Here is a 22,158-nt window from a genome sequence, read left to right on the forward strand (position 1 = left end):
TCTGCGGTATTTTGGCCCAATGCCGGCGAAGCGCTTGCTTGAGGTGATCGAAGCTTTGGTATTTTTTAGTGGCAACCACGCTTTCCAAAATACTTCAGACACAATAGTCCTACGGATTGGTATCCAGAGATTTTGGCGGCCATTGTGCGCTGGAAATGAAGCGAGGAACCTCATTTTGTAACTATTCTTGGGTGGCGCGTGCTGAGTGAGATGGTGCTGAGTCCTGTTGGAATGTCCAAGGTCTGTGGCCAAAATGTTTGCGTGCCCAAGGCTTTCTATACACCCTCCAGAATATTTTCGCGATAATATTCGGCATTTATTCTGATGCCACGGTCGATACGAGCAGAGAGCGACCAATGGCTGTTATGGCGGCCCACACCATCACCATGGCCGGGGCTTGAGTGCTGGTGGCCAACCGAAGGTGCACATTTTGGGTTGACCTCTTTGGCAAGTAAACACGATTATTTAGTTTGTTTACAAACTGCTGGACTACGAATGTGTTCTCATCGGAGAAAACCAAATTCGGCAGTTCACCACTTTTGGCCAAGCGAAGCAACCTCTTTTGCTCTTTTGAGTCTATTTTCTTTCTGTTGCGGTGTAAGTTTTTGCACTTTTTGGAATTTCAATGGCTTTACCCCGAGCTCATTTTTCAATATTTGCCGAATGGAATATTGCAATATGTTCAGCGCACGAGCCATTTCAGTTCGTCGGCCACTGCGACGCGGGTTTCGATCAAGTCGCTTCTTTACTTTTCGAACCATTTCTGCTGATGTTGCTGTTTTCTTCCAACCAATTCCTTGACGACGGGCTGCGCTACCAGTATCACGTTAACAAGCGATGGTACGAGACACAAAAGATTTATTCCCATTTAAATGCCGGAGTGCTCTAACGATAGCCACTTGTTGTTTTCCAGCCAAATATAAAGATATCACATTATCCTGCTTGAATTCTACCACGAATAACTTTTTTTTTGGAAGCCTCTCACCAAAATGCTTTTGAACGCTTGTAAACAATATAATGAGCTGTCACTGGATGAATTTTTACAGCTGTCGGACGAGTGGCTTAGAAATGACAGCAGTCTGAAGTTGGTTGCAGTTTTTTCATCTCACCCTGTATACAGTCATTGCAATAAGACAGACAGTTTACAGTTTATTATATTGGAAACTTAGTTGCCAAAATTGCCTAACCGTTTTATTTAATTTTCCATGATCTGATTAAGGTCTGGTCTGGTGGAGTAGTTCGCCAAAAATTGGCCTCTGATATCTGCAATGTTAGAGAAAATCCTCTATCGCTTCATCATCTTCCCCACATGCTGCCCTGCATATGCTGTTATCTGTACAGGGTTGTCCATATTCGACGGACCCATCTGGCAACGCCATAACTTTTGACAGAGATCGCTTAATGACTTACCACGTTTGAAGCGTCAGTCCAAGCAGATTTTTACCATGAACCAATACACGCCACGCGAGCGCTCTGAAATAGTTGAAATTTACATTCAACAGAAGAAGTCAATTGTAAAAACTCAACGTGCTCTTAAAACATTAAAAAATTTGAGAAGTGCGCCTTCTAAGAATACCATTAAGCGTTTATACGAAAAATTTTCGACTGGTAAGGCTCTTTCTAATCCGAAGAGGCCATATAAAAGTCGACCAAGGCGATCGACCGAGAATATTGCTGCCGTACGAGCCAGTGTTGAGAGGTCCCCAAGAACATTGCAAAAACGCCGTTCTCAGCAGTTGGGCATGGTTCGGTCCACTTGACAACGGATTATTCACATTGATTTGCATTTGTTCCCGTACAAAATTCAATTGACGCAAAGAATGTTGCCTGCGGACAAGCCTCGTCGATTGGAATGGGCCCAAAGAGTCATCATGGGTCCGTCGAATATGGGCAACCCTGTACATGCTATCGTTTACAAATGAGCTTGTTGGTCCCCACTAATAAAAGGATCTTCGTTTTAACCTCATTGGGATCTCCCCATAGGATTTTTTGGTTTTCTACACGTCTTCGTTGTTACATAGGGATATGTGGGCAGAAAATGTTCTAAAATCTGCTGATATGGAATACCAAAATTGCTTTATCCTAATGCCCGCAGTTCCTTAATTATCTAAGGAACTATAACTGATATATCGAGCCCTTTGTTGTTTCTAAAAATTGTTATGTTTCAAATTCCCTGAGAATATAACACGGACTCAAAAAAGGCACCCGTAACATTTCCCATTTAGGGTTGCAGGAGGTATGATGCGCCATCATTTCTTCACGAACATCTTGTGTTGCAAATGTTATCTTTCGTAACACCAATGATGTATTCATTTAATTATCGTATTTTCCCCGGAACTTCCCATATGCAGTAATTTGTCAAAAAAAAAAAAAAAAAAAAAAAAAAAAAAAAAACGCATCTATTAAATTTATATAAAAGAATTAAAGTAAAGAAGTGTTTTTTTTTTTTTTTCAGAGACGCCATTCTTATCTAAATGTGGGCAAGGTGCACGCGTACCCGCGTACGGCATCACTCCACATTTTTAAATTTTTGGCAAACAAGTCTAAATTATTATTGAATGCTTTTTTTTGATAACATGGTACTCGTGATCTAATAAAATTTATTATTTCACGTGTCTTGAAATTTGCAATTGTAGTTTAGATAGAGTTTCCTTTTTTTAAGGGTGAAAAAATAAGTTTTATTTTAGAGTTGATATGGTAATTTTAGGTTATTTCAAGGCTATCAATAAATAAGTGCGTTTGTTGGTGGCACGAGGTAATATTTATGGGCCTTTCGAAATTCGTTTCACAAAAAATATTTTTATATTTTCTTCCGCAAATAATATTGATGGCTCATCAAGTCATGTGAAAATGAAAACAATTTACCTAGTGAAAAGCTCTTCCAATTTCTGCCAGAATTTTCCATAACAACAGTTTTTTACATGTTTTGAAATCGATAACTCCAGGAAAAATCACCGAGGTCAAGCTTAATATTGAAAAGCATCGTATTCTATTATTATACACTCCACCTTGGAAAGGAGGGTATATTAACTTTATCATCCTGTTTGTAACATCCCTAAATATTCGTTACAGACCCCATAAAGTATATATATTTACATAATCAGCATGAAATTCTAAGTCGATTTAACGATGTCCGTCTGTTTGTTGAAATCACGATATAGCCCACATTATTTGGTGTAGAGCTTCAAAATTTGACAGAACAATTTTTATTGTGTCTAGAATGTTTGATATTGAAAATGAGATATATCGGTTGACGTTTTGATATAGTCCCCATATAACGGTATCTCCCGATATTCGGTATGTGGATGATTTTTCCACGGATTTGTCTAAAAATTGATACTTGTAGGTCATAATACATAGGCTCTAGCTCGTGCGAGAAAACATTTTGTGTATAGTTCCATGATTTTGTATAGCTCCCATATAACGGTACCTTCCGATATTCAGTATTTTTATGATTTTTGCCACATTTTTCAATGGATTTGTCTAAACATTGTTATTTGTAGTTCGTAATGGGTTCTAGATTCGGTGGCGGATCATAGTATATATTGGTCAACGTTTTGTCATAGCTTCCATATAACGGTACCTTCCGATATTCAGTATTTTTAATGATTTTTGCCACATTTTTCAATGGTTTTATCTAAAAATACTTGTAGGTCATAATAGGTTCCAGTTCGTGTGGCGCAACATCGTATGTATAGGTCCATGTTTTGGTATAGCCCCATTAACACTACCTCCCGATATTCGGTATTTTGATGATTTTTGCCACTTTTTTTTCACGGATTTGTCCGAAAATTGGTATTTGTAGTTCGTAATGGGTTCTAGATTCGGTGGCGGATCATAGTATATATGGGACAACGTTTTGTTATAGCCACCATATAATGATATCTTCCGATATTCGATATTTTGATGATTTTTGCCACATATTTTAACGGATTTGCCTAGAAATTGGTATTTCTTGTTCGTAATGGGTTCTAGTTCGTGTGGCGAAACATTGTATGGATAGGTCCATGTTTTGGTATAGCCCCATATAACACTACCTCCTGATATTCGGTATTTCGATGAGTTTTGTTAAATTTTTTCACGGATTTGTATAAAATTTGGTATTTGTAGTTGATAATGGGTTCTAGCTCCGGTAGCAGAACATTGTGTATTTAATTCCACGTTTTCCACCGATATTCGGTATTTTAATAATCCTAGTCAAATTTATCCTCCAAATTGTTTAAAATTTGGTATTTTAAAATATTTGGTAGATGACAATCCTTGAAGTATAAAATTTTCTATGGAGGTTCCCATTTTAGTATGGCCCCCATATAACGGCCTAACCCACTTTATCTTTTTTTTTTAAATTAACAGCATTATCCAAATGGTCTCACTGGTATTTGTAGTTTAAAGTGGAACACGATATATACGATTCAAATATTTTTATAAAAAAAATTCTGTACCCAATGGCGGAGGGAGGGTATTAAAAGTTTGGTCCGGCCGAACTTACTGTTTGTTACTTGTTTTTGTTAAGAATTTCCTTTTCCAGTTTATAAAATAAATTGCCTCCAACTTTACATTCCCATCCCTGATCACCCATCCACTTTTCCCCATCTCCCCAATGCAAACATAAATCATACATCCCTACATACCTGCATTCACAATTTTTTTTTTTAATTTTAACACCAAACAAAAACTAATTAATTACAATTCGATCAATTTACAAAACAAAAAAACAAATCATGTGCAATCAACGAAAAACGATTCACCACACCAGATCAAAAAGGCCAGCCAAGCGATTACCCTTTCTCAGTGATGATAATACCGATTCGGAAGATGAAGATTTCTGTACCGATGACTCTGATGATGAGTACAGCAGTGGTGGCCATGGTAAAGCGAGGCGTGGTAAACCCAGACGTATCCTATCCATGCAACCGCACAAGGGAAAACCATCACAGCAAAATTCCGCATTATCCTCGTCGTCGTCATCATCGTCGCCACCCTCCAAGGGTTCATATCATCACTATCACAATAACAGTTCGCATCAATATAATCAATATCATCATGGCATGCATGGCATTAAACGCAAGAAAATTGAGACAATCGCGCCGGTGGATTTGGATAATGACGATGCTTGCAGTGAGGATGCTTTCATAAGGAAAATTGCCAGTGCCAATGGTAATGCAAGTGCCGGCAGCGATCAAGGACAGCCGACAATAACCACCACGAGCAATGTAAGCCACATTGTTGTGCAGAAAGTCCAAAGGGCCAATCATGTTGCAGCACCCTCAAAGTAAGATTTTTTTAAAAACAAACAAAAAACTATGATCTACAAGTACTTCCCTTAAAACTGAATTTCCAAATTTTGAAAAAAAAATAACTTCTTTAAAGTAATTCTCATATTTCTCCCCCTTTTAAACTAACATTTTTTATTTTTTTTTGGCTTTGCCTTTTGCTTGCTTGGCTACTAAACACAACTTTTTCCATTTTTCACACACACACACCCATCCACCCACACAACATCTCACACTCACTCTCTCACTCACACACACACCCACAACTCATTTTTCATTCAGTGTAAATTAACTTTTTCCATTCCCCACCCCCCCCCCCCCCCACCTCATCATCCTCTCATCTAAAAGCACTGTTTTTAAATTCGAACATTTTTCTTTACAGATTTATTGCCAACGGTTCACGGGGTCTAACCCGGGTCGCCCATAAACGTCAACCTGCCACACCACCCAACAGCGTTGCCACCTCATCGGATGGTCGTGTACAGCTGGAAATTGTTTCCCAACCCGAGCAGCAGCACAGGGCCAGGTAAGCATAAATAGATGTAGATTTTTTTCCTAAAAGACAAAATGTCTTCAGATGGCCAGAACTCCTCTGTAGGGTTCTCGACAAGAGTCACTATTGCAAGTCATGTTGGAATCCTCCACCGTGGCTAGGTGAATATTAGCAGATTTTTCATCTTCAATTCAATGGCCAATTATTCAACTGGGATACTTTCTTACAGGCGAAGAACGAATCTCTCTTCAAGAACGTTGAATATTCAGCTTTTTTGACTCCGCTCTACTAGGTCACACCAGAGCTTGATCTCCGGGTGACCATTAAAAATGAAGACATTGGGACAAAGTGAAGAAGTTTTTCAGACTTCATTCTCTCTCGCCTTCAAAATTTGTCGTTCAGGCAATCATTTCATGCGAGATTTGGCGAATACCAAAATATCCATTTGTAGTTTCAACTACCTTGCACTTGTGAACCTTTCCGATGGCATAAACTTTGCTTTATCAAAGATCAAAAGCAATATCTTTCAAAATTTCTCTAATCGATTGTCCATCTGTCAGATATATAAGGATTTAGATGATACACAATCTCTAGTTAACTGTTCTGACCCCCTCTGCTAAGTCATACAGCAGTCTGTGCTGCTGACATCCATTAAAAGTGAAGCCTTATCGGCTGTCAAATTTACTATCGTATAGAGGCTCTCGTCGCAGTCGCCATTTTTTCTTCGTGGAACCAGGGTTCGCAACCAAGAACTCAACAATTTCAGGGGAGATAACACAAATCCATTTCAACTAACCCTATCCTATACATATGGATAGGGATTTCCAAATGTAAGCCTTTCCTTTCGGCTACCATATTTGCCATCGCATGGGGGAAATTGTTACAGGTTTTCCATTATTCTTGCCTCGTTGCTCCAGGAAACCATCAAACCTATATCCGTTGGGACTTAACTATCTGTCCACTGCAAACCTTTCCGATAGTAATTAGTTATTCTTCCCAAAAAAAAAAAAAAAACGGATTTTTTAAAAATTCCAATTACCGGAGGTATTATTAGTCAAAGATATATCAAGCCATGATATATCCTTCCCCGCTTATTATTCTAATCCCAATTACATGGCTAGGGTCTCGTTAGATAGTAGACTAATAGTACGTTAGATAGTAGTTTAAACGAGAGTCCATCTGCAGCTAACTGTTCTGACTCTACTATGCAGCACAAGCTCGGCCTCCGTGTCGGCCTCTTCGAATCGAATACCTCACCAGAACTCGAAGATTTAAACTGAGATTCCCAATATATTCCCAGCTAAACAATATATGTATTGAGTTTTCCAATAACTCCCTCCAATGGATTTTTTCGATATGCTTCCCCAAACAGCTTCCTGAATTGGGAAAAAATATATTTCATATGTCGGTTACCAATGAAAATCCGCTTACACGGGTTTTCACATAATTGATTCATACCATACCTTCCAAAAACTGCAAATTCCTTTTGATTTTCGGATAGCAAAGAAAGTTATCCGGTCATCGGTGGGAATGATCCTACCAGATAGAGGATGAAGTAAATATAAGGTATTTTCCCCCTTGCGGCTCTTAAACCTCTTAATCACATCTTTCCATTAACCCATTATACCGGCTCCAATCAACTCCCAAAACATCATCTATTTTTATTCTCGTCCTGGTCAGAAAGGACATAAGACATATTTTTTGGCATTAAAATTAAGAGAGAATGAAAAAGATCTGAAGTACAACAGTTAAAAAAAGAATAGAAACCCTGCCATAGTACCGTCCTGAAAAGTCATTTGTGAGACACATTTTAGCATTGAAATTAATGAAAGAATGAGAGAGATCTGAAGCAGTACAATAGTTAAAAAATGACAGAAGCCCTGCCATAGTACCTCCTTAGGACACTACAAAACCATTTGCGTGATGATTCATGGACTACAGAGAATGATGTCAAACCTTTATATGATTTGGTACTATCATCTGATGTATCTGATTTGGTTCCCAAAACCGAGTACTTGAGGAGAAATATTGAAGAATCGTAGCAGAAACATGCCAATCGACATGTGCTAGGCCAGTGGTTTCAGTCCAGCCATATTTAGTACAGTGCAGCACCCTAAACTCGCCTAAGGTTCCAACATAGGTCTTGGTACCCAAAATCCCTCCAAATCCTCTCACCAGTCCCTCCTGATTAATTTTGAAGTTAGCCAGTTCCACTTGTAACTGATGGCCAAAATTGCCTTCAAATGTACCAGAAACGTCTTTAGGACGGGTCGAATTAAAATTTGATTGATTTGTTTTCATCCGCAGTTTACCAACAAAAAAGGCCAATTATGCCTACTCACTGCTCTCCTGATAATTTTGGAGACAATCAGTTTGAATTGCAGCCTCGCAGAATTTTAAAAATGAAAAATCTTGTTTCGAAGACTGTGGTGGAAATTGTTGTTCAAAATCGCCATCAAATGAACCAGAAACGAGGAACTCCTGTTTCCCAAGACTTAAGGGTGGTACAAATGAAAATTGGTTGGTTTCGATATCTTCTAGAGCTCATCAACCTACATCTTTATTCTATGCTAACCTTTTTTACTGGACTTTCCAGTTTTGACATAGAAATGGGTAAAATTTTAAGTTCCCAGGCTCTAAAAAGCGTTCTTCTGTGCTTTTATAGAAGATGCCTTTTTACCAGACAATGTATTGAACTTCGCTACCATGAGTCAAAAAAACTACATATTTTCTTGCAATTCTATTCTAGGTTTTTTTCACGTCTTCTTATAGCCCCCATATAACGTTACCTCCATATATTCGGTATTTTGATCAGGTTGTATAGACCTAAATATAAGGGCTAAATTCGGTATTTTTAAGATTTTAACAGAATTTTAAACAGATTTTATTTTTTTGAAAATTGCCAAATTCGATCCAAATGGTGTGGAGGATATTCAAAGATCGGCCCGGCTGATCCACCACTTACATAGATTTAGCTTACACTTTAAGACCGCAACCCATAAAAGTATCTTTAGGTCCTTCAAAGAACATATCCTACAATAAAATACGAAACTTAACTACCAGAGGAAATTTATCTACCTTTCTCCCAAATCTATTTTTTATTTACGACCCTTTTCTATTTTATTTGGAATTGTTTGTAATATTCCTCCGGCTCACACTCCCCTACGTTCGTTCCTTTCCTATAAACCGAGCAAATTTGTACAGTATTTTCCATTAATAATATTTGACATTAATAACTTATATTTTAGTTTCCCGGTCTCTAAAAAGTGTTTAACTCTTAACCGCTCAAAATATGAAACCAATTTAGAAGAGGACTTTTTTTCTCCCAAACCCATTTTTTGTGCAATTTGATGGACAGTTTTCAATTGTATAATTTTTTTTTTTTCTTTGCCCTTACCAGATATCAAACCGAAGGCAGTCGCGGTGCCGTCAAGGATCGCAGCGGCAACGGATTCCCCATTGTTCGTTTGGGCGGCTATAGCAAGCCGACAACACTGCAAGTATTCATTGGTACCGATATCGGACGTGTTGCACCGCACATGTTCTATCAGGCCTGCAAGGTGGCTGGCAAAAATTCAACACAGTGCAATGAGAAGAAGGTCGACGGGACCGTAGTCATAGAAATAGAATTCAAGCCAGAGCAAGATATGACCATTACCTGTGATTGTGTTGGTATACTAAAGGTTAGTAAAAATCCTAAAGATGGCACATAAAAGAGTTGTTTTAAAAGAAACTTGGATTCATGGAAGAAGGAGCAATTGATTGCATATTGACCTCCCAAATCTAATTTATATTCATAAAAATATTCTGTGTGAGGTTTTGGCATAAAAACACATAATAGAAGATACACTTTAAATAATTTTAAATTTAGGAACTCACTTCTCAATTCTATGAAGAGTCTAAACAAGCAATCCATTCCTTATTCCTATTTTATAAATCCCAGTTTCTTTTCAACGGAATTTGTATATGACATGTAAAAAAATTGTATTGTATTGTATTGTATTTATTAATTTCTATTTTACTTAACATGAATTTATTTTCTCTTCCCTCAGGAACGCAATGTCGATGTTGAACATCGTTTTCCCGAACATCTTGCCCAAAAGAATAAAAAGAAATCAACCCGCTGCCGCATGGTATTTCGTACCCAGTTAACCCATGACGATGGTACCGTCGAAACACTACAAGTCTGTTCGAACCCCATTATATGCAGTAAGTACAGTCATACATATTTTGTTATTTTATTTAAATATATAACATATAACATTTTTCCTTTGCAGCCCAACCACCAGGTGTCCCGGAGATCTGTAAAAAATCTCTCAACTCTTGCCCCGTCGATGGTGGTCTCGAATTATTTATAATTGGTAAAAATTTCCTCAAGGATACACATGTAATATTTCAAGAGACTTATGAAACAAATATGCCCACCAAAGATGAGTCAGGCTCAACGGATTTAAGTGCAATGCATCATCAGCCATTGATTGGTGCACTGTGGGAACAGACTGTTATACCCGATAAGGAATATCTGCAACAGGTGGGTATTTGAAAAAAAAACTACTGAATTCAAAGATACAATTAAGGGCCTTTCCTTTATGGCGATTGAAAAGTTTAATAAACTGCATTTCTATATATTTATGATCCAAAAAGAAAGTTTACATCGCAAAAAAAACTACACCCAAAAACAAATTTACTTTGGGATAGAGCTGTAAATGTTTTGAATGGATTTAAAGTGAAAATTGCTCCCAGAGGCTTATTTGGAATTCAAAGATTCAAATTATAAGTTTAAGGGCTTTTTATACCCTACACCACAAGGTGGTCAGGGTATTATGTCTTTGTGCATTTGTTTGTAACAGGCAAAAGGAAACGAGATAGACCCATAGTTCCTTTTGATGATCTGCATAGAATCACATTCTGAGTCGATTTATGCATGTCCGTCCGTCTGTCCATGTATTTTTGTAAACAAAGTACAGGTCGCATTTATTGCCCGATCCAGATGAAATTTTGCACAGATCATTTGTTTGGCCCAAGGACGAACCCTATTGAAATTGGAGAAAATCGGTCAAAATTTAGATATAGCTCCCACATATATCTTCGTCCGATTTGCCTTCTATTGTGCATCAAACGTGTAATATCAGTCCGAATTGTATGGAATTTTGCATATACACCCAAATTATGCCTGAAAATAAGTATGCCAAGTTTGATCGAAATCGGTTCAGATATAGCTATTGCTCCCATATATATTGTTCATCCGATTTGCTATTTTAGTCCTCCGCAGCCGTAATATGCACTCTGCAACAACAATATTTGGGGAAATATATCGAAAACATCTCAGAAATACATTTGCTAAATTTTATCGAGATCGGTTCAGATTTGGTTATAGCTCCCATATATAACTTCGTCCGATTTACCTTTTATGGTACACCAAACGTCTAATATTTGTCCAAATGGGATGGAATTTGGCACATGCGACCGAATTGAGTATAGAAGCTAGTATGCCAAATTTGGTGAAGATCGGTTCAGATATAGCTATAGCTCCCATACATATTGTTCATCCGATTTCTTGTATTTGTTACCCACAGCCGTAATATGCACTCCGTTACAACGATATTCAGGGAAATATATTAAATACAGCTCAGAAATATCTTTTCCAAATTTTATCGCGATCGGTTCAGATTTGTATATAGCTCCAATATATATTTTTATCCGATTTCAAATTAATTGTGCACCAAATGGGAAACACAAGTCCGAATTTAAAAGATACAAATGCTTCGGCATATTTAGTCCTTTGAACTTTAAATTATAATTATAATCATAGCTTGTATGATTGAATTCTCCCATAAAAACTTTTAATTGTTATGCGGAGCTCTACTAAATTAGCAAAGTGGTGTAGGGTATCATAAAGTTGGTCCCGTCCGACTTTAAGACTTTCTTTACTGGTTTCTTGATGACGATTGAAAAATCTAGTAAACTTCATTTCTATATATTTATGATCCAAAAAGGAAGTTTACATCGCAAGATAACCTAAAGGGAGGGCGCAAGTTCCTCCTCTTTCATGCAATTGGAAATTCTCCGATTAAGATTCCCTGGAATCCGCACATTTGAGCTAAATAGTTGTGTTCGTCAATATTGCAGATAAAATAGGTCTTTTTGATCCCTTTAAAAAAATATGTCTAAAATTCCCTCAAAACGAGAGGGGTTGTAGCTAGTCAAAATATGCTAAAAATTTATTCGTCATAAAATTCTGCTATAGATCCAGGTATTCATATACAGGGTGAGATGAAAAACTGCAACAAAGTCAAAAGCCATAATTTTTAATTTTTTTTTTTTTAATTTTATTGAATGAAAGCAAAAACTGTCTGAAATAGCATCAAATTTTAGAATAAGATTATATTTGGTCACCTTTTGCACGAATTATGGCCTTCAAACGGCCAATGAAACCGTCACGCGCTGCCCGAATGTTGCTCTGCGGTATTTTGCTCATTCCCGGCGAAACGAGTACCTGAGATGATCGACACTTTGGTATTTTTTAGTGCCAACCTTTCTTTCCAAAATACTCCAGACACAATAGTCTAACGGATTGGTATCCGGAGATTTTGGTGGCCATTGTGCGCTGGAAATTAAGCGAGGAACCTCATTTTGTAACCATTGTTTGGTGGCACCTGTTGAGTGCGACGGTGCTGAGTCCAGTTGGAATGTGCAAGGTCTGTGGCCAAAATGTTTGCGTGCCCATGGCCTTAATACATCTTTCAGAATATTTTCTCGATAACATTCGGCATTTATTCCCACGCCACGGTCGATTAATACCAGTGGAGAGGGACCATTGGCTGTTATGGCGGCCGCCATGGCCGGCGCTTGAGTTCTGGTGGCCAATCGAATGTGCACATTTTCAGCTGACCTCTTTGGCAGAGTAAACACGACCATTTTGTTTGTTTTCAAACTGCTGGACAACGTATGTTTTCTCATCGAAGAAAACGAAATTCGGCAGTTCACCACTTTCGGCCAAGCGAAGCAACTCTTTAGCTCTTTTGAGTCTATTTTCTTTCTGTTGCGGTGTAAGTTCTTGCACTTTTTGGAATTTCGATGGCTTCATCCTGAGCTCATTTTTCGATATTTGCCGAATGGAATATTGCAATATGTTCAGCTCATGAGCCATTTTTCGGCCACTGCGACGCGAGTTTCGATCAAGTAGTACTTTTCGAACCATTTCTGCTGATGTTGCTGTTTTCTTCCGTCCACTAACTTGACGTCGGGCTACGCTGCGAGGATCACATTTAAATGCTGGAGTGCTCTAACAATACCCACTTGTGGTTTTCCAGCCAAATATAAAGATATCACACCATCACGCTTGAAGACCATCACGAATATTTTTTTTCTGGAAAATTCTCACCTAAATACTTTTGTACGCTGGTACATAATATAATGAGCTGTCACTGGATGAATTTTAACAGCTGTCGGATGAGTGGCTTGGAAATGACAGCAGTCTGAAGTTGTTTGCGTTTCTTCATCTATCACCCTGTATTTCGCAACATTTAAAATAGAGCTTTGAAATTTTATAGAGATATTTGTTTTACATTCTGAGTTATTGGTGAAGAAGATGGGGCATATCGTCCACTTTTTGGAATAAAAAAATAACTCCGATTTCAAGTTTCTTTTTTACGTTTTGCGTTGTAAACTTTCAAAACGCCGTTACGCGTGTATTCTTAAGCTCTCCTTTTGTAATCTGCTGGACTGTTTCAATAATTATTTTTTGTGTTGCACAGTGAAATAGCTTCAGGGAAATAGCTTCTAGAGTCTTTGAAAATATGTCACATAAATATCGAACATTGGAGTTCCCAGATGCCTAATAATGCTCCCAAAAATTACAATTTAATAATTCTTATATATTCTCCTCCAAAATTATTGTTTCCATTTTTATTAATTTTATTCCAATTTTCTAATTTCTTTTCTTCCTCTCCCATAGACCCATTTAATCTGTACCGTGCCACCGTATATACATCAGAATATCATGAAACCCGTTACCGTACAGGTGGCGATAATATCGAGTGGTAAAAAAAGTGAATCACATACATTTGTCTATACGCCAAAGGGCACCTATACGCCCCTGGCAGCGGCCACAACACTAAGTACAACGGCCACACCACAGGCATTACTAAATGCAAATGGAACACACAACAACGTCGTTGGCAATGCCGTCGTCAATGGTGGCGCCAATGGTACCTCCAACGGAGCAGCTGGTGGAGTCAACAATAGTAACAATAGCAACACTAGCTTATCATCGGCACAAGGTATTTTAATTTGTTTATAATAATTTTATATACATATTGTATAATAAGTGACAACAACAATCACCACCAGCACTATGATACTATGTATGAACGAACGAACATATGTATGTACGTACTTACAAAAAAAAAAAAAAAAAAAAAAATATTTGCACGATGACGTCGAATTATTTTCGTTGTTGCTGCTACTATTTTCATTATCTAGAACGAAAATCAAATCAAAATGTAATCTATTCAGCATTCAGCGTGTAATCTTCTCGTTTTGTTACAAAATTTCATTAGTGTTTTGTCGCTAATTTGTAACGAAACTATTTAAACATTTTGCGGACACTATTGCTGCCTAAAAGCATGCTTGCTTTTTTTTTTCAACAACAATTTCCCTTTGCTACTGAAAAGGAATACTTCACCCCCAATGAGTTTCCTTCTTAATATTTTTCCCTCCTTAGCGGTTTATAGCAAGCAAGTAAAAAAAAAAACAAAAGTTGTTCTAAAAACTATAACAATTAACGGCAATAACAATTAGCGGCAATATTTTCGAATTGTATTAGCAATGATCTAACCAGAAATTAAACACCACTTAATTGCGAAAATCTATAAGAGCTTTTTTCTCCATTGCAATGAATGCATTTCAAAACCTTCACCAGATACAACTTGTTTGTACTGCCAGCCCAGCTTCAACTCTCACTATCAATATCAGCAACAACTCATCTACAACAACAGAACAACCAATAATTATATATATATACAAAATTAAATATATAATAGGCATAACTTTGAAACAACTGCTGGAATCCCGTTTTCGTTTTCATTTCGAATAATAATAATTTACATTATCATATGTCGATTATTTTTTTTTTACTTTACATCATCATCCTCAACCGCAACAACCGCAAGATGAAGAACAAAGTGTGAAATCTCAAGCAAAATTTGCAAACAAAGTGTATGAAAAGAATGAAAAAAAAAGAAAAATACTACAATTGAAAGAAAGAAAAAAAAACCAAGCCATCACAAAATAATATTGGTCTATAAATAATTTGTTATTATTGATAATTTTTAATTGATTTTTTAGTTTTATTATTATTTTCTTTTAACTGTGAACAAAGAAAAAAAACTAAATTTTAATCTAAATTTATTAAAAAACACTCATCGTCGTATTGCAGATCAACTATATATTGCCTCAATGTAAAATCGAAAGTTGTAATTATAAGTTATTTATAAGTAAATATCTATATGTACAGTTAAATATGGCTATAAGAAACTATATTACACAACGATACTATCAGTGAATTATATCCTTTCATTACTTTTTCTAAAAAAAAAATATCGTTTAGAAATTGTGTAGAGTTTGTTATAACCGGTTTGACTCTATATTAGAAATTGTGATATTTTTGGAAGGAATGTCATTCTATACAAAAAAAAATAGTGAACACTTTTTTAAAGGGGTTCGAAATTGTACTAGTTTTACAATCTTCCACTTGAACACCGTTCTGGTACATGAAGACCTACTAAAAATTTTAGGCAAAACAAAGAGAGCACACACAAAAATGTAACGTTCTATTTTACTGCTTTTCACAAGCATACTAATTGTAGCTTTCTTGCCAGCGTTTGATTAGCTGAAATATTTATATTAAAGGATTAGCATTTTTCCTAGTTTTCCGTTTCCGAACATTCTTTTAGGGCGAATGTTACATTTCTCATTTTTACCATTAACTGAATTACGGGAACACAACAAACCAATTGTAACCATGTATTCTGCGATATCTATATCTCTCTATATATTTTTATACCCTCCACCTTGGTAAGGAGGGTATATTAACTTTGTCATTCCGTTTGTAACATCCTTAAATATTCGTCGTATATATATTCATAATAAGCATAAAATTCTAAGTCGATTTAACGATGTCCGTCTGTCTGTCTGTCCGTCTCTCTGTCTGTCTGTCTGTTGAAATCACGATACAGCCCAGAGTATTTGACGTAGAGCGCCAAAATTTTTCAGAGCAATTCGCATTGTGTCTAGGATGGTTGGTATTGAAAATGAGATATATCGGTCCACGTTCTGGTATAGTTCCCATATAACGGTACCTCCCGATATTCGGTAATTTGATGATTTTTGCCACATTTTTTCACGGATTTGTCTGAAAATTGGTATTTGTTGGTCATAATGGGTTCCAGCTCCGGTGGCGAAACATTGCATGCATGGGTCCATGATTTGATATAGCCCCCATATAACGGTACCTCCCATTATTCGGTATTTTGATGATTTATGCCACATTTTTTCACGGATTTGTTTGAAAATTGGTATTTGTAGGTCATAACGGGTCCCTGTGCGTGCGGCAAAACATTGCATGTATAGGTCCAAGTTTTGGTATAGCCCCCATATAACGGTACCTCCCGATATTCGGTATTTTGATGGTTTTTGCCACATTTTCACTGATTTGTCTAAAAATTTTTATTTGTTGATTATAATGGGTCCTAGTTCGTGTGGCGAAACATTGTAGGTCCACGTTTTGGTGTAGCCCCCATATAACGGTATTCATTGTTCCAGGGGTACAATAAAACAGGGGTTGTCAAATTTTTTTGTGATTATTCGTTTACTGGCCTCTTCCACTTTTATCACGTGGCCAATTCCTCAAGATTTCCCCCAAGAGATTGTTTTGACAAAATATTGTTGGAATAAGAGGAATTTCGAAAATAATTTGTAAAAAAAATAATTTATTTTATATTTTTAATGTCAAAAAAAGTATGTCTTTGAAAAAGTTGTCAATAGGGATATCCGAGGACCCATGGCCTACATGGCAGTTAAGCCCATCTGACAACCAAGTTTGCCATCAAAATACATATTGTGATTTGAAATTTAAAGATAGTTAAATTACAATAGCGCAAAAACTACTAAGTATTCTGTCAAATCGTTGTAAAAGGTATTTTTCTTGGTCGACCTTGTGTAGGCCTTGCTAGGACCCGGAATAACATATTTAATAAGGTCACACAGGAGGTGTATGTAGGCCTTAGTCTTCTTTTGCTACCAAATGTTTATTTTTGCAGATGAAATGCATCGAAATGCAAAGAAACACAAAACATTTTTTCCCTCTTGGACGTTGTAGACATATTTTTGTCAAAAATTAAAGCCCACTTTTAGGATGAAACAAAAAATGACTTCAATAATCTTAAAAACAATTTATCAGCCAGGATTGAGAGATCTTTTCTATGTGAAGAACCCATTGAGGGGTTTGTATAGTCAAAAGTTATTTTTTGGCTTTTCCTGTGTATAGTACACCTATCGAAAGATATTTTGTAGGTAGGAAACGGGTAGAGGGACCTTCTCAGAAACCCGCCTAAGAGATTAAGAATAACAACCCAATTTTTTGTTTCATTTACTTTTTCGTGGATTGAAAGTAAATGAAACAGCGAAGCCTCACGTGATGAATGGGTATTTACCAGTGAGGAAAACTCCAAAATAAATAGATTTTAGTATCTTAGCTCGTATCCAAAGTATACCTAGATCCCACCAACAATATATTTCTAATTTTCCATAGATTTCCCAGAGTCCAAAAACAAAGCCGTTAAATGTGTATGTACCTGAAATAACCATTGTATCATTGATTTTCTATTTGAAGATTAATGTCGGTGTTTCCCATATATTGAAAGTCAGACCTTTTTTCTCGTCGATCAAAATTATTGAAAAATTCTTTTTGACAGGAATGCATGGAAAGACTCAGTCTCCGCTTATCCATGTTTTATCGTCCAACAATTAAAAAAGAAAATATTTTTATAAGTTTATTTATTATTCAATATGAGGATTTAAATTTAATATTTTTTTATATAGTATCAATAATTTAGACCTCCATTCGTTTTACTTTCAATACAAATTTCCCGTTGGCCGCTTACTACCACCATTACTGGATTTGCGTGTCGAGGATCTGCTAACAATTTGCATTTTTAACATATCAGCATGACATTTAGAGGCAATCACTGCGGCAGTCAAAGCGGCACCACGTCCAGAACCATCTTCCGAGAGCATTAATTTGAATTTATGTTCCGGTCTTACAAGCTGAGATACTCTCTGCGACATAAGGCAATTGTATGGAGGAAACTGATGACACAATGTTCCATCAATAGCTATCATTGTATAAGGATCCCCCACACGATCAATTAAACAGGCAATAATGGCAGCCAATAGATCTGCTGAACGCTTCATAACAACATGGCATATGAAGCACGTTTGTTCACAATCAAAATCGCTGGGATTTTTATAGCCCAGTTTTTCAAGTATTTCACGAATGATGTCGTAGCTTTCATGATTTTCATTTTCAATTAAGAAAATATATTCACTTTTGAATGAAGCCTCCTGCCGCAGTTGTTCACTGACATTTCCCTTGAAAAGTAGTTCGGCATTAATGCAATCCATTAGTATCAAACGTACTAATTCACCAAAATGTTTATCAATTAGCAACTTTTCAAATACATTTTCCTTGGGGTTTTCCGATCCTTCATCAATATCTTTGTCATATTTGCTTTGCAAGAAATCCAATTTTCCATTATCACCCAATAGACCCCACACACAATTGATTAGCATGGTAGGTGTGGTATTACCTTTTGGGTTTTCATAAATTGACATATTTGTCAACTTTTCCATGTAGCAAGCCTTACAACTCGCTGGGGCCACATTTAAACCTATTTTGCAACTACGATCTTGCCACGCTCCATTCATTAGAGTACCAATGGGATCTTTGACAAGAATCAAAATTTGTATTTTAACATCATCACGACGTTCCAGGGCATCACGCAACATTTGTATGATATCACGACCCACCACATCAGGACAGTCGATACCCCCCTGCCAGGACACAAGTTCCGCCTTGTTGATGGCCGTTTGCTTGACCTCAAATCCAAAATTCAATGCCAATGGCAAACTCTCATCCCCACCATTCACCTGGAAGGTTTTTACAAATGTTGACAAGGATTCGGCCAGGAAATCAAATAAATCTCCTCCTAGACCTGTTAGTAATTTTGTGGGAATTTCATAGAGCTTTGAATCCATATGAAAATCTTTTTTACATTTCAAATAAATGGCCATAATACGAAAATTTACACCACTCCAATCCAAGGCTAAGAAAGTACCATTCTCACAGCCTCCGGGTAGATCTTGTATGTATGTGACGGCCCACTGTGCCATGGCCTTCGTGTGGGAATATTTACAAAGACCCAATTTGAGATCATTGAGAAAGACATCTTTAATTTGTTGAAGTTTTTCCTTGTCCAAAATCAAGGCTTGGCAAATTTCTTTGATCATGCGGTCATTGGTCTCCTCTGGGCTTTCATCTGTGGTCAATTCTTCCATATTTCCGTTAGACATAATTTTGCGAAAAATTTTCTGGAACAATGAAGAATTTTGGAAATATTTTGTTAGAGATTTGAAATTTTGTTCGAAATTAAAATGTTTTTTTTTATATTTCTTTATGTCAGCAAGGTTGCCAATAGTGGTAGGATTGGACCAAGGGTAACCGAGCCTATTTTATGGATTTTTATATGGATATTATTCGAATGAACATTAATAATCTCCAGGTTTTAAATGTGTGCTGTAAACAGATGAATTTTTAAAATTGTGTTTTGAGGGACTTATCCATATAAACTATAGCATACTTTTAGGATTAAACAAAAAAGTCTTTATATTCTTAAAAATAAAGAATGATTTAAACAAATATTTTTTCATCCAGAAAAATTGCTGAAAAATATTTAAAAAAAAAATAATCTCTGTGCCTTGTAAATTGCAGAAAAATTGGTGAAAAAATAATAATTAAAAATATCCCACAGACTTTCAAGACTTCTATGATTGTCCTATAAAAATGGGGGGACTTTCAAAAATCTCTTATAATAACTTGACAATTTTGAGTTTTACATTGATGGCAATATAAGTTTTAACAGGAATTATGCTGTGCAAGAATCCAGCAAAATTGGTGAAATATTTAAAAAAAAAATCAAAAAAAAAAAAAAAAAAAAAACACCCTACATAGCTTCAAGACCTTGCAGGACATCTCTCTGTGCGTTAAATACAAAACTATGCGAATGAATGCGAACTCTGAAATGTTTTAAATATGCTTTGAGGCTATAAGCAACAGCGGCAACAATACCAACAATATTTATCCTTAAATAAATCATAAAAAAGCAGCCATAAATTGGAAACGCAAGATACAATATTCCAGCTAAATTAAATATATTTTTTTCAAAACTCACCCATAAGAAAATAATGTCAACTCTAAACGAAAAACAAATCCCTATAGGAATAGGTATTACATTTATTTCAAGATTTCATCTTTAGAACAACAACAATTGATTGGAAATTATATTTAGGAATAAAATATATACTCAAGAACCCTCAATCAGGATAGAAGTTAATCAAAATCAACAATAACTTCATAGGAAACAACCACCTTTCCCCACCAAAAAATAAAAAAAAAAAACCAAACTCAAAAACCATCACGGATACTATTTAAGCAACATTAATCTTAAAATACTATTTTTTACTTTATTCTCCTTTCTCTTAGCAAATTTAGGTTCGTGATAATGACATTTACATTTAAATAAAAAAAAACTCGCAAAAAATAGATAAAAACAAAACTCTAGAAACTAACTAACTTGAACAGAAAAAAACGAATCTAGCCAAAAATAAGAGAAACTTACAGAAAAAAAAAACACAATTTAAGAGAACCTAAAAAGAGGAATAAAACAAAAAGACAACTTCAAGACAAAAAGAGAAAGGACAAAGATTAAGAATGAGTCCTTTGAGAAAATATAATAGAACATGAAATTTATTGAAATTATATTGAAAGAATATAAAGGAAGGACATGTACCACATATATTCGATGCATATCTGTGTGAGGAATCATTGGAGCATATTTCTGCATCAGCGCTATCATGTTGAACGTTGTAATATCACTGCTCCTCCTACTACTACTACTACCAACTACCAACCACCATTCAATCACCACCAACCAACCAGCCAAGCAATCAATCAATCAATCAACCAACACAATCATCACCCAACAACAACAACTCCACTACTACTAGCCACTTAAGTATGTAGCCGTAACGAACGTTGTATGTATGTGTGCTGATGCTAATTTACTGCTACTACCACTACTACATGTACTACTTTTAACCAACCCGTTCCAGGCCACATAATGAAGCTGTTCTCTACCCCAACTCTTGTGAGGCATCTGTACATTAGGGTACTGGTTATTAAACAAAAAAATAATAAATAAATAAATAAACAAAAAACACAACACACACAAACACATTTTATCGTATATACATATATATTTTTAAATATATATATTTTTTATTAATATTAATTACAACATAACATTATCATAAGTAGACGTTGAGAATTAAAAACAAATTTCAAATTATTCTCATATTTTTAAGCCACTTTATTTCTGTCTCGTCACCTCATCTCCCATGTCTAACACCCAAACTGTTATCATTTTATTTTTTGAGTCTAAAAAAAAATCTATATTTAAAACCAAATAAGTATGCTACAATATTTTTTATTTTTTTTTTTTAAGAAAATATTCTGTTTTATATGAGTATTATTTTGAAAATTTTATTAGAAAAATGAAAAAATATTATTAGAACCACAAATTCAATAGGGCAACATGGACCGTATTAGTAATATGAATACGGATCCTTGGGGCATATTAATACCTCAGATCAAAATTAGTAACCAGCCATGAACCACTTTCTACAGCAATTAAAATTTCGAGCTTTTGAAATTTATCCATTATATAAATATTTGCAGAAAAAAATATTGTAGCCATACAAATAGTGGCCCGTATTAGTTATTATTTATTTTTATAGCATACTTATCAGCGCTTGCAAACACTTCCAATCATAAAAGAAACTTTATTTGAATTTGAATCTAAATGCCTTTTTATGTCGGAAAATACATCTCAAGAGAATCTCTGCTCCACAACTTCATACATTTGTGAATAGATTTCAAAATAACTAAAATACTAAATGAACAAAGTAGGGTATATTAAGTTCGTCATACCGTTTGTCGAAATAATAATTTTAGACCTAACAAAGTATATATTTTCTTAATCAGCGTAAAATTCT

General features: G+C 35.8%; 1 protein-coding gene across 4 annotated transcripts in view; it reads left to right on the forward strand.

The window, feature by feature from the left end:
- Positions 1-22,158, forward strand: part of LOC101889490 (nuclear factor of activated T-cells 5) — a 194,869-nt gene that overhangs the window by 163,127 nt on the left and 9,584 nt on the right. For 3 of the 4 annotated variants that reach the window (XM_059122067.1, XM_059122066.1, XM_059122068.1), the window contains 6 exons: positions 4,757-5,272; positions 5,656-5,799; positions 9,167-9,449; positions 9,819-9,975; positions 10,044-10,297; positions 13,724-14,048. In XM_059122067.1, coding sequence (XP_058978050.1) covers positions 4,757-5,272; positions 5,656-5,799; positions 9,167-9,449; positions 9,819-9,975; positions 10,044-10,297; positions 13,724-14,048 — 1,679 coding nt within the window. The remainder of the gene's footprint in view (positions 1-4,756; positions 5,273-5,655; positions 5,800-9,166; positions 9,450-9,818; positions 9,976-10,043; positions 10,298-13,723; positions 14,049-22,158) is intronic. The other variant, XM_059122069.1, reaches the window with a different exon arrangement.

The sequence above is a fragment of the Musca domestica genome, unplaced genomic scaffold (genome assembly GCF_030504385.1).
Source record: "Musca domestica strain aabys unplaced genomic scaffold, Musca_domestica.polishedcontigs.V.1.1 2, whole genome shotgun sequence".
NCBI classification, from domain to species: Eukaryota; Metazoa; Arthropoda; class Insecta; order Diptera; family Muscidae; genus Musca; species Musca domestica.